We start from the raw sequence: 13,970 nt of genomic DNA, 5'->3' as shown, positions 1-13,970 counted from the left end.
GCTGAGGTACTCAAAGTCCCTTATAAAGATAAATAAACTGAAACTTTCAACAAGCCCCCTAGTGTATGTACTGTCTCACTACAATAAGAGGAACACATAAGGCAGACAAAGGGTGACAACTTCAAACACAGGTTTCTGAAGTTTAATACGTATTTTCATATTAAGACAGCATTCTTCGTTTCCATCAAATGTAAGAGGAAGTAGAGGTGTTCAACATCTTGGCATTCCTCTTCAAGTATCATCTACACTACAGTCACACTGAGTCACATGTGCTTCTTCTCCCACACTCCCAGCTATAAACCTGCTGTAACTCGAATACCAGTACTCCACAGCATGCTTAGAAAGAACTAAGACCAGTACAGCCACTGGCAGGTAGGGAACTGGCATTCCAGGTCCCAGCTCCACTCAAGTCTCCAGGCTGCATACACGGGAGCCTGATCCACAGAATCCACAGATACCACCTAGGAGCTGAAATCTGTGGCATCCCTTAGCAGAAAACAAAAAGCCTGGCCTTGTTCTGGTGTACTTTCAGGGGGTGCCAACACTGTCAAACAGGCTCATTCTGAGGCATGTACAAATAAGAAAGACTTTACATATAATTTCCAGATATATGTATTAACTCCCCCAACTCTCCAGAACACACAGCAGAGGATATCCATTTCTGACTGCCTCTGGTCTGGTGACACCAAAAGCGCAGTTTCCTCGGCAGCACCTCCAGCTTTCTAATGTCTCTCTTTCATTACTTCCTGCAGCAGCAACACATAGGTTCACACAGCAAAGCTACACATTCTCCTAAGCTCGAATTCTGTCTCTAGCGTAGGATCCAAGGACATTTTCTTGACTATCAGATATCTTACATATGGCTGTGTTTCCAAATTCATAAACTTTGTATAAAGATAACCTGGTCTGTCATGAAACATGTAAAACTGTGCCCAACTGTTGCTCTCCAGACTAATTTTGCAAGTAGAGATTAGTTTTCAATATGAAAGCAGTGAAAATTGTGGCACTCTTCCTTGTTTCTCTAGTAAGGAGGCATTTTCTCAGTTGTTCCAGTTGCTTCCCATACCAAATAACACTACCTCTATGCTGGACACAGTGTGTGCACTTGAGAAGATTCTGCTGCTACACAACAAAAGGTTCAATCATCAGGATCAGAGATGTGGTACAAAAGGAGTAACTTTCACATTGCTTCTTCAGTTCACAAAAGAACGTGTTTCAAAAGCATCTCTCAAGCACCCACACATATTGCAGAGAGCGCTCTTATTTCACAGGCATTTCTCAGAAGCTTCAGCAACTCAGCTTCTGAAGACTGTGGCTAAAGTTCATGCCAAACAAGGCTTTTTGGTTTGTCAAAAAGTTTGTCAACCAAGGCTGTTAAAGCCAGGGAAGTTGAGTAGATATGTAAAAGTTCACCATCCACACTGCTTGGACAGTTTAGGGTAGGGAAGAAGAAAGAAAAAGAAATGGTGGGGACCAGGAGTCTTTAGCTCAAGAATTTGAGCTACAGTCTTATGAAGAAAAGGCAGACTAAAAACAGGAAAAAGCATTTACCAAAAGTGAAGGAAAGAAGGAAAATATGGTGGCAAAACCCCCAAATCAAAGTCTACTTGCCACGAGGCACGCAGGCTTTAAACAAAACCAAAAGCTTCCTGGATCTGGTACGATTCAAACAAGTTACAAAACATGGAAAATTCCATTACTTCCTCTTCACAGAAGAGGCAGAGGCAATTATCATCTTTCAGAGAAAAAGAAACCTGAGGGAAAAAGCCTACAGACTGCAGTTTTGAAACAAACATCTTCATTCACCATTTCCTTTCATTTCTAAAAAAATATTTTCCATCTAGCATAAAAAATTTTAAGTCGAGACATTATTTTTGGGAAAAGCTGGAGGGTATGCGTGGGCAATACAAACAGAGGCTTTAATGGAAAAAACTAGTCACAGCATTAACAAATGACAGACTATTATCCTTCAGTAATGAACTGACATGATGGTACTTTCCCCTTGCTTTTCTCTGTTTTTAAAGAAAGGATTCTGTCTGTGTCCTGTTAACTACTACAGAATGGTTCTCAATGTACTTGCAATGCTGTATTCACTCAATTATAGTAGAGACTTTCTCTTATATTCAAAAGGAAACAAAGAAAAACTATATAAGGACAAACTACATGTTTCAAAGGCTAAATTTAAGTGTAATAAAAATGTGCAAAGTTAGACAATTTACAGAACTGTTAGGTTTGTGAATCTTCCTTTCTTGGTTTTTGCCCTTTTAATTCTTGCAAATGTAAAAAAAAGCAACTTACTGCATTCTGTCCTTTACATCTAGGATGCCTGGAGAATCTGCTCCCATACCTAGGTCTGACCGGTATGATAACTTAGGAAAACAACTTCATGCTTTTCAACTGCCGGAGGGAAAACTTAAATGCAACCATAAACATTCCCAAGATGCAGAGTGTATTTGGATCACCAGCTACATGAAGAACCAGAACAACAGACCAGCCTGACAAGAAAACCATCCGAAAAAGAGAATCACTATATGATTGCATATGAAGAAACAAATGAAGAGGAATTAAAACTGTCTGTAAGGCATTTTAACCAAATGCACCATCTATCTAAAATATGAGATAAGTTTGTAGTGCTTTAGTATGTCTGAGTTCATAAAGCCTCAGCAAAACTTTGGTCATAATTACTTCTGGGCATTCCAGGAACACGTAATTGACTACAACACATGATACAATATAAAAACTAGTAAGAAATTGATGTGACTTCAGAGACAAAAAAAAGATTTTTTTAGAAGAGGTTGGTTGTGAACTATATCACTGCAGAAGTGTTAAATCATGCAGCAAGCTCGCCAGTTTCAAAGCCCTTACTTTGCAAGTCAGCCAATCACTGCAAATGCCCACCGTGAAAACAAAACAAAAAATCCTACAGAAGTTAGGAATCTGCTTCTTCTTCAAGTTGGCGGCAGCTACCAATAAATGAAATAAATCTGAAGTTTTCTTCTTTGGCTAGTCTGACACAACTCTTTCTCATCTTTGAAGGTTTTCTATTTGCAATTAGCATTAAGGCTTGTATGTCACTATCTAGGCTCAAATGCCTTTCACAGAACCATGGAATCCCAGAATCATTAAGGTTGGAAAAGACCTCCAAGATTGAGTCCATCTCATTCCCACCTACACCTCAGGCCTATTTAAGTCTTTCACAGTTAAAGGTTCCAAGATCTTATCCCCTGATGTCTGTGATCATTTACCTCCAGCAAGTTCTAGCTTAGCCATTATAAATGAAGAGTCTGACATCAGCTAGGATTCCTTTTAATCCATTTGATTATCCTTCTACATGCTGACGAGATATCTGTGGGTGAGGAGTGGGAACCAGCTATATCTCATTTGAAAAATCAAGACTCACTACACATGTCCAAAATAGCTGCATTAATGTTGCATAGTATTTCCTAATTTTGGATGGCTAGAAAAACACCAAACTAATGGAGGTCATACTTCACAAAGATTAGTATCCCCTTCCTTATGTGCCAAATTCCCCTTCCTATTTGCCCCATTGCTGCTCTGTTCCCTTGTGACTCACACTTCATTAAGCTGCCCATAAATGTGAATCAAACTCTTGCAAACTCTGCTTTAAAAAGAAGAGCAAGCTATGTGTCTTCTCCCAAGTGAGTACCAGGATGCAGTGGTCAGAGGATGTGAATTCCACCTGGAGCCCCTTACTGATGCCAGAGGAAGAAAACATGAGACACAATCTTCCCCTTAATGTTCCCTAACGACTGGCTTTTGCTTTAACTGATCATCAAGGTCTCTATTGGTATTCCACTGTAGCACATCCAAACAATCTCATTCTTTTTAAAGGCTATGTAAAACTCTTGCCTCACCCTTACAAATGTCTCTTTCATACATGGAGGACTAAATTGCAGGAATTACTGAGGTTTATGCTACCCAAGTTTCTCTATAAATCTGCTCCTAAGGTAGGCATGCTCAGGACATGCAGTTTGGGATTAAAAGGAAAAGGCAGTAAAGAGAAAAGACTCAAGTAACTGTGGGTTTCTTCGGCGGATGCATTATCTCAATCTTCTCAAGCATCAATACAGAATGACAACTGTTCTTAAACACAGTATGAAAGATATAACGTGATATAGCATCATAATGGATTGCTTAATGAACCTCTAAATTTAATTTTGTTCATAAACAGCAATCAGGGAAATTAATAAAACTACCTCTTAAAGTAGAGTAGTAGTGCCTTCAACACAGTCTCCATACCAGCTTGTTTCCACATCATCAGGGAAATAATGATTTTCCTCTCCTCCTGCTGCTTATGTTTCTTGTTTTGAGAAACTTCAACAGAATAAAAGAATTATTCTATTCTCCTTTTCCCTCACCATGCAAGAAAAAATTATTGCCAAAAAAGATTTATACTGTATTTTTAATTACTCACAAAATTAGCATTTAGAAAGCACCATTCACCCTAGATTTCTATGTCACTTTTAAATTTCATTTAACTCAAGTACTTGTTGACTTTTTCATGCTTTGAGGAATTATAGATGCTTACTTAGTAATATCCTCACTTTATCAGGGAAGCTACTAAAAAAAACTGAGGCATGCAGTAGTGAAAGACCAGAGCCTGCTTGAATTTGCATGAAGATCTGCAATAGTGCCACTGAACTGCATGGAGTTACACTCATCCAGAACTAGGTTACTACATAGCACACAGCAGAGACCAAATCATTCCAAAAGGCTCCAAGTACCACTGTGATGGAAAGAACAAAAGTAAAATCTGTATTCTGAGTCACAAACCTCTTTCCCAATTCACCTGCTCATCATAAAGAATCAAATCATATTTTTAGAAAGAGCAGCCAGTGAGGGGTCAGGAAGAGACTAAATAACTTTACCAAGGTCATACAGGATATTTGCAACAGAGAACATCTCTAAGCCCTGATTTCCCAGTTTCCAGGATGCCACCTTATATCAGTCACAAACCTTTAAACGCCACTAATCATAATAGTTAAAATAAATAAAAAAAAAATGTTCTTCATTCCCAGAAGTAGCCCAGTGTCTTAAGGCATCATGTAGCTCATCAAAGAACATTTCAAGAGAACATCAAGCTGATTCTGCAAATGAATGATGAGAAAAAGATTCGTGTCAGGCATGAGAGGAAATATGTGTGCTAATGTCTTTACAAACAATTTGATGGGTGTTAACGTCTTTGATACGGGTCTTAATGCCTCTACTGACTTTGGGCAGCAGGTTCATTACCGGGACCAGGCAGCTTGGCTCCTGAAGTAGACAAGGCTTCGCACAAGCCTCAACTTCTGAGCTTTGGGGTAAAACAGTAGGTTCAACAGGGGGATATGGGGTAGCCAGTTCGGGAAGGCTGCACCTTCCTAGTACCACAGCCAACGGGGAAAGGAAGAGGGCAACATGCAGCCGGGAGTTAGGGTAACAGGGAGGCTGTGCCCTCCGAAACCCTGAGAGAGAAAACCCATGGGCGTGTGCTCTGGTGGACTCTCTCCCTTTATTCCAATAAAGTTGAAGGACTCCTCCGTCTCCTTTTCGGACATAAACCTCTGGCATTGGTGGATTTTCCTGACAGGCACTACCACAGAGCTCCTTAACTCACTTCCCTCTGCTAACTACATCAACTGTGCATCACACTGATGAGAAGTGTGAAGTTGTGTTGTTACAGCTCACCCTCTGATACCTGCTGATCAAAGAACTTAAACCACTTTTTCTTTCCCTTCCAATCACTGCCTTTATTACACGTTTTTAGAACATTGTCTCTTTCGGAGAAGCGGAGAAAGCTCTATTAAACATTCATTCTAGGTATTTCCTACTGGAGTCATGTGAGGAAAGTTCTTTTTATCATGCTGCTTTCTTAAAACAGATAACAAATTTATCTGCAACATCAGTATAAGTAAAGTGTCAATAAAGTACAGAATAATCCTTTACTTCTTATAAGAATTTCACAGAAACAAATATCACTAATAATTCAGAGGATCAAGATCTGAGAAAAATCTTAAGGCTTTGGCTTGCATTCCCTACCAAAGGACCTGGGTCCAGATCAAGATGCAAAACAAAGAGAAACTTGTGGTATAGTACATAATGAAGAGGATGCAGGGGAGAAGAAAAGAAAGGGTCATGAAACTTTACTGTCTGGTTAGCCAAAGAATAACAAACAAAATGGCTGCTCCATGCTATAAAACACATTGAGGCTTACTCTAGGGTTCAGGGATGCAGTGAAGCATTTCCTGTGGGTTCCCCCCTCAGACATACAGCATATTAACTAGATTTAACCGTAACAATTCTGGAGCTTTTTTCCTCAGCACTGAAGATTAATATTGTCTTCTGGACAGAAGCGTTATTCTCTTTGCAGTCATAATTTTCTCTCTCTCACTGAAAACGTTCAAAACATTTTCTGAAACTTACTTCTGATGAGTGGTACTTAAGTGCACCCATCAGTTCTGCCTATTTCATTCTGGTTGGCTGGCTCACTTGCAGTGCCTGTTTCTGTGAATTCTTACAAAACCTGTAAATGCTGAAGCCATCCAGCACTCAATGTTATGGCCACCAAATACCGCAAAACACAGAACAAGCATAGACTTACGCAGCTCTTCTCGGTGCCTCTCTGTCTCTGCAAAGAACTGGCGAAGCTCCTCTGTGATCTCCATATTGCTCAAGTCATATTCTATCTCCCCTTCAGACTCAGAGTCTTCCTCCATTTCAGAGTCCCTTTCAGCATCCTCTTCCATTTCAGAATCCTTGTCAGCATCCTCCCTCTCCTGGTAGGCACCTGTGTACTGCTGAGCTTCTGAATAATATGGAGCTCTGACATGTGGTCTACAGCTGGAAGAGTAGTTTTGGGTATATGGGAGATCATTCCCACCCCAATCTGAGTAATGGCTGCTTGAAGAGGCTGCAGCAGGATGCCACGGATGCCACGGCAGGTGATAAAAGGACTCCATGGCTTTCCTGTAGGCTTTCTGGTGCCTACGCATCCAGCGCATGGCTAAGTCATAGTGTCTCCAGTACCTCGTGTACACTTTCTGAGTGTACCACGGCTCGATGTCTTCCTGTGGCCAAAACACATGGGGAGGGGGAAAGAACACAAAAAAATCAACCACACACCACAGCTCCAATGCTCCCCCCCCAAAAAAAAGGAGGTACAAAGAGAGAGAGAAACAAAGAGGGGAGCAACTAAATGTAAGCACAACGCTGCCTTTTAATCCTTAGTCATCCTTTACCTATGACAGAACATGGAGATTTGAAAAACAACATGTGTGAGCACTATGCATGTGCACCACACCTCATTACTCCTACAAGAGACTGTTTTCGCATCAACACAACTACCAGTGAAGAACTAGAAATAGAGAAGTTGTAGAGTTCAGAAGGTATTTTCCAAGTGTTCATGCTACTACAGTGGGAATCAGTTCTTTTTAGGAAATACACTGTGTGGATATATTCCACAATTCCTTAGACACTCACATGAGTTGTGAGAACTGAATCACTCCAAGGTGTAGCTATTGCAAGCTATACCTGATTTCCAAATTCACAGACAGAAAACACAAGAGATTAAAATTCCTCTCTATTAAACAAATGCATTCATTTTTATCCAGTAACGTATTTCCTCCAGTAATGTATTTCCTCCATCTGCCTGCCAAAATTTCTCAGGAAAGGTCAAACAGCAATTCAGACAAGTTCATATATCCACTGTGGCCTCAATCAAAACCAAGACTGTATTTAGCCAAATGCAAGCTGCCAGTAAATCTCCCTTTTGTATCCATCACCAACCAGAACATGAAAAGAGGCAATAAAGTGCCACTGATAAAGTACAGAGAAAAATAGCTCTATAGAAGGAAACATACTGTAACACACCTTCTCCTGTCTTCCAGCTAATCTTAGTTTTCCTTAAAAAAGTTTCATGCTGTTTGGATTTCACCAGGAATTACAAAGCCCAACAGTCCCTCTAGCCTTAAGCTCCCTTCATAGAAGCCATTTCATCTCCCCCCTCATCCTACTCTCAAAAAGCAGGGTAATAGAGGATCTTAAAAAAAAGCCATAAAGTAGACTAGAGCCTAGAACAAGTAAACTAAATAGCAAATATTTTCTTGCTTTCCCTCATGTCTTAATTTCCATAGAAAATCTTTTATCTGGACTACAACAGAATGCCTCTACTTTAAATTGGAAAATTTTAATTAAACCATTTTTTGGCAAACACTCAAAACTATGGCAAAACTAGCTGAGGTTTTCAGACATGAATGTAACATTTACAGTCCTTTATTAAGGTTGGGTTTTTTTGTTTGTTTGTAGTTTTTTTTAGTCACAGGACAAAAATCCTTAAGTCTGTTTTCTTGATCTGCACTGGCAATTTGGTCCCCTTAAAAGAATGATTCTCTGGGGGAAAGAAATCCCAAGGCAAAAAAGAAAACTCAAACCAAAAAATACTTTCCATTTAACACTATCCAGAGAGGCTAATTTATTTTACTTATATTTGTTTCCACTTTCTGGTTCTCAGACAATAATGCAAATGCTAGTGAGTTTAGACTAATAATTGCAACTCTCATGATACACTTCTTTCTGGAAAATGGAGCCTATCATTGCATAAGAGAGCAATGCTGTATCTTTTTAAGGTCATTGCTAAGTGCTCTCAGAATCAAAATACCTTCAGCTAATAGAGTACATAAAGAAAACCCTCCAAAACAAACTTGCATTCCTTAAGGTATTCCTGATCAAAACCTGTAACCTATTTGTGAAGGGCTGTGTAGCTCAGTTATTGTGATTTAAAAGTGCAGACAACTCATCCTTCCTGAAAAGAAAGAATTCATGGAGATGAAACTTCACTGATATTCTCTTCTTGGTCTAACACTGCACTGCTACACCACCATGCATTTTGGAGCATTTATTTCCAAGATGAGTGGGTAGAAGGAAAGCATCTGCCTTCCATATGGAATTTCTTCATCCTTAATCATCCAACTACCTAACAGCCAGGATGAACAATGTTTTATTTACTGCTTCCCTTTGCTTAAGAATGTCACACTGACTCCTCATCCTTCAGCAGACAGATGAGAACGTCCTGCTATCAAATCTGATACATTAACAGGTTACTTTTAAAACATTTTGCCTATTTTCTTCCTTAAAAATGAAAATACTTTAAAATCGAGTTTTGAAAGACCATGAAGCTTGACACAAGCAGGTATCTCCTACATTCTATATATCTGCAAAGAAGACAATATATTCTTTCAAAGCTCAAAAATTATCTCCAGTTCTTCTAAAATGTTTCTAAAAAGGAACTTGATGACATTACTGAAAGCTCTGGAATCGAGTTGGTTGATTTGTCTGGCTGACTAGCTCCAGTTGTTAATTTAGGGGAAAGGAAGACAAAAAGCCAGTTCATGCAGACAGAACTATGATGCTGGTGCTTGTCCAACTACTTTTTGTGAGGTTTTTTATGTTGAAAACGACCCTTGAAAACCACTCTTACATTTGAATTTTAAAAATACATCTGTTAAAAAAGTAATTACAGACATGTTTTACATTGGGGTGGAAAAGGGAAAGGAACACTTTTAGTCTCACTTAATTCTGTGTCTGTGCTTTTTCAGCTGTGGAATAAATGGAAATAAGAGATTTCCTCAAGGAAACAAAAGCTATAAATCTAAGGCAAATGATCAGAGTCCTCTGTTATTCTCCTGTTATTTCTCTGGAGTCTTCCCAGGAGTAGACAAATCACGCATTGTTGTAATCTGAATTCTATTTTCAAAGCAATTTAGCTACTTCTAATTTTTACATGTCTGCACTCACAGTTCAGTAAAAGTGTTTATATGCATTTTATATATAAAATGGGACTAAGTTATCACATAGAAACCTGTAAAGATCTCTTACCATCTCTTGTGGAGTTTGTTCTGGTGATGATCAAGGTGAACTAGAAAAGAAAATAGTAGCCTTTTAATTCATAAAAATATACATATTAAGGTGGTCACAGGCACTGAATGTATTTTTTGTTACATTTGAGTACTATGACCTACAGCTGTTAAATATCCCTTCTCTGTTGTGGCGAGTTGAAGTCTCTTATTTATAGATTTTGATTGGCAGCAGTAAAAATCCAATTCTTTAGAATTCCCCGCTACAGGAAGAAAGCTAAAAGGGAGCCTTCTACAAAATGCAGTCTAAAATGCTGGAACTGAACACTCCTCCCATTGCTCTTCTCCTTCTTTATGCTCCCACAACCTTTATTTTCCAAGTTAATGCCAAACAAAAATCATAAACTTAAAGGAAACAAATTGTTCTTACTTTTTAGCTGTGTCTGCATAGGGACTTGTATAAAAAAAGCAAATTATTAAACCCATCCTGATTCCACTCATGCAGTAAGGTTTCTGTTTAACCAGTGGTTTTGACCACATACAGCCCCTTCTTTCTCTTTTTTTTTTTCCCCTCCAGCATCTGTTCCTGCCTCCCATGAAGAAAACACAGGTCAGTTCAAGTTGCAACCAGATTTTTTAAATGTGAGGAACAGGTTTAAGGAAGAGGAACAGCTGGACAGGAAAAAAATAAAAAAGGGAAAAATAGTTGTGGGGGTAGAAAGGGAGAACAAGAGCTCTACAGCCACCACGCAGGATTTATAATCACCAACATTTTAGTGTGGTTTACCAGTATGTATCACTGAGAAATATTCTTAATCTCCTCTTATCTGACAATTATTTTATTACACTAATAGGTTAGCTGCTTCATTCACATATTTCTCCTGACATTCTCACCCTCAACTTGAACTTTATTTTAGGTGAGTGCCAGTGAAAAGTAACAGAAATGGAGTACACTAAAATACCTATTGCTACTCTTACGATATGGTCAAATGCTATTCCCAGAAACACTGGAATATAGCCAAGACAGCACTTAAAACTGTTATAGATTTATACCAGGATAACACCAGGGTTTTTCAAAATGCCTATGAATATAGTACATACACTGGTTGTGTTCTACCTCACATTTAACAATACTGATTAAAGACAACTTTCTGTCTCTTAAGGTAAGCCACATGGCATGAAAGCAGAATGGAATGGTCAGAGAAAATGCAAATCATGCAGCAAACACAAAAGCAAATGACTGTCCTTTCCAAACCCCAGAAGCTCAAACCCTTGGTAACACCAATCTGTCTGCAAGAAGCCCTGCATACAGGAGCAGTCCCACTCCAGTTGATGGGACAATTCATGCCAGCAAAGGCTGCAGATTCAGGCATTAGGCAACCAAAGCATGTGAGTCACTGGATTCTCTCCTGCCTGCTCGGAGGAAGAAGGAAACCCAGCACTGAGATAACTGCAAAACACAGCAGTGACTTCTAACACTCAAACCCCCCCCACACATAAAGATTGCTGTGCCATCCCTCTTTGTGCATTTCAAATATCTCATTTCCAACCATAGCCTGCTTCAAAACTTTTATCTCCTCTCTCATGATGTACACATATACTTTTTGTCTCTTTCCCATATACATCTAAATACTGTCAAGGTTGCCATAATGTTATTTTCTCATACTTAAAAACCTAAGCCCATGGTAGCTGATTCATTAATTTTCCACTTCAGAAAAGTAGGTGTGTCTAATATTCATATTCACTCTAATTCCTACACAGCAAAAAATTCATTGAAAGAGCTTCAGAATAAACAGAAATCAGGATTGAGCTTGATGTAAATAATTTTTTAAAGCAGTAATTGGTAAAGTCTGATATTTTATTATTAACACACAACATGTACATATGCTTTCTGAAAGGGAAGGAGTGGAAAATCCCTGGCAAAACCATCCAACTATATTAGTTTACCAAATATGAAAAACCTGTTTTGCCAAACACAGAAACTTTAATTACTTTTATAAATTATTTATGAAACATTATACTACAAATATAAAGCAGAGCATAAAAATGCTGCAAGTGAGGACACTAAATTAAAAAATGAGTTTGTTTTATTTTCAGTTGAATTACTCTTCCAAAACAAACTACATAAAATATGAAACATGACAAGCAGCAGAAAATAAATGTAATAGTTCTACTTCTACAATTTATACTTAAAATAATAAAATATGAACCAACTGAACATATGAAACTCACCAGCAGATGTACAATTTAAAATGGGAAAGAGATTTGTTTGCTTATACTGATCATTAATGATGGAAATATTTTTCTACTTCCTTTTCCCAGTTTTAAAATATTTCTCCACTGAAAATGAATCAGGGACATACTCCCTTTCATCAAAACATCTGTCCCCTTACCCCTTGAGGCAGCTGAGCATTAATGAAAATAAATAAATCTGATGACAGTGTTTAAATTCCCTTGGAGCCAACAGAAATTGAGACAATGTCTGTCATACAGTGAGACACACCTCAACACACTGGGGTTTATAACTTGGTAAGTCCCACTCTGGGACAGACTAGTGGTGTGTTGGATATAGTGTGGCCACATGGAGGTAACAGGGAGAGCCCCAAGCCCAGTGCAGGATCACTGAGGGTTCCACTATTTAGGACATCCATTGACACAAGATTATACTAACCTGTTGCACGACATTATGGTAAAAAACATCATATGTTATTAAAGGAAGGTGGAATTTCAATAAATTCAGCAGGTTTCAACAAAACCCATGAAAACAAAGCTTTCATAAAAAAGCCAACTATGTTTGAAGTGTCCCTAACAACAGCCAGCTGACCAGCCCCTCTGCCCACTGCTGCTTTTGTCCCTGAAGCGAGAAGTGTCTTCAGTCAGGCCAGAGCTACCCTAACTCAGTATCCAGTTTCTGGCAATGGCTATTAAGAGATACTCAATAAAATGTGACACTAACATATTTATACAGGAATTACTTTTCCAGGTACATTTGTCCTGATTTCAGCAAGTGGTAGTTCAGACACTTTTTTTTTTCATCTCCAAACTGGTTTTGGCATTTAAAGCCAAAACCCCCATGAGTAATAGGTGTTTCCAATAAATCCCCTGGCAGTAAATTTCACAGTTTAGGGATTAAACATAATTTTCTGCTGTATATTTTGAACTCACCCTAGTACATACTAGCTAAAAAAATGTGAACATAACAACATCAATAGTGTGCATTCTCCCACAAACACAGGTTCATTTTATACTTCAGATGCTTACTCTTGGTGCAGAATTATCACCAGAAGAGGGAAATGTCTGAAAAGTGGTCTAATATTCTGTGCTTCAGATTAACACTGTGCATTGCTATGGCGTTAACTTTAATACCGAAGTGCCCTAGTTATAGTCACGCAGAAACACAAGCCTGTGATTGCTGGGACAGTTGGCAGCAAGTTATTTCTCTTCAAAAGAAGGGGTAAAAATTCCCAACACTATACACTGCATTCTGGTTTGTGAATGGCTGTAAATACTTGTCCAGCACTTAGGATACAGTTATGGCTGCTTCTCATCCCAACAGGAGCGCTATGAAGACCCACCTATCACTCTGATGTCCACATCAATGTCCTTAAAACAACAGTAGCAACTCCTGTGAATGGAAGGGAAACAAATTAACATCATGCCAAATAATGTTCTCAAACTTCAACATATGTACTACAGCTCTTTTGGCCTGATCAGAAACCGAGGCAGTGTAATCCATTGGGCCTTCCCAAAAGAGGTTTGTTTATTTTTTTTTTTTTTTTCTCCCTGAGCTCCAGGCCATAGACCCAAAAGCTACTTCGGCCAAAAATGAGAGGGGAAAAAATGAAATGCTAAAAGCTGTACAATTATCAGTAGCCCAGTTAGCTTATGTTTCATATATAGCTGGTCAGTTTAGTCATAAACAAGGAAGAGGATAAAATTTCTCCTGTACAGCTTTTGAAGGCATAAGTAATTTCCTGGTCGCACAGATGTCGTGTCTAGACCCCGGCAAGTGGCTTAAAGGGCTCGCAGAAGCGATGAGCAGCTCTCGCCTCTGCAAACAGGGCACACAATTATATCCAAAGGCTGGCAGGAGCACAGGCCTTGTGCCCCACGCTGCCC

General features: G+C 38.9%; 1 protein-coding gene across 1 annotated transcript in view; it reads right to left on the bottom strand.

Annotated features, from left to right (window-relative positions):
* The window catches only part of GEMIN8 (gem nuclear organelle associated protein 8), a 29,889-nt gene extending 16,359 nt beyond the window's left edge, over nucleotides 1-13,530 (bottom strand). Inside the window, exons 1-3 of the mRNA XM_008629276.2 lie at nucleotides 13,427-13,530; nucleotides 9,874-9,913; nucleotides 6,602-7,067 (exon numbers count right to left, since the gene is read on the bottom strand). Coding sequence (XP_008627498.1) covers nucleotides 6,602-7,067; nucleotides 9,874-9,876 — 469 coding nt within the window. The 5' untranslated portion in view covers nucleotides 9,877-9,913; nucleotides 13,427-13,530. The remainder of the gene's footprint in view (nucleotides 1-6,601; nucleotides 7,068-9,873; nucleotides 9,914-13,426) is intronic.
* Nucleotides 13,531-13,970: the final 440 nt, after the last annotated feature.

This window comes from Corvus brachyrhynchos, unplaced genomic scaffold (genome assembly GCF_000691975.1).
Source record: "Corvus brachyrhynchos isolate BGI_N302 unplaced genomic scaffold, ASM69197v1 scaffold11, whole genome shotgun sequence".
Classification (NCBI taxonomy): domain Eukaryota; kingdom Metazoa; phylum Chordata; class Aves; order Passeriformes; family Corvidae; genus Corvus; species Corvus brachyrhynchos.
The sequence above is the reverse complement of the archived record's forward strand: the minus strand, read 5'-3'. Positions and strand labels throughout refer to the sequence as shown.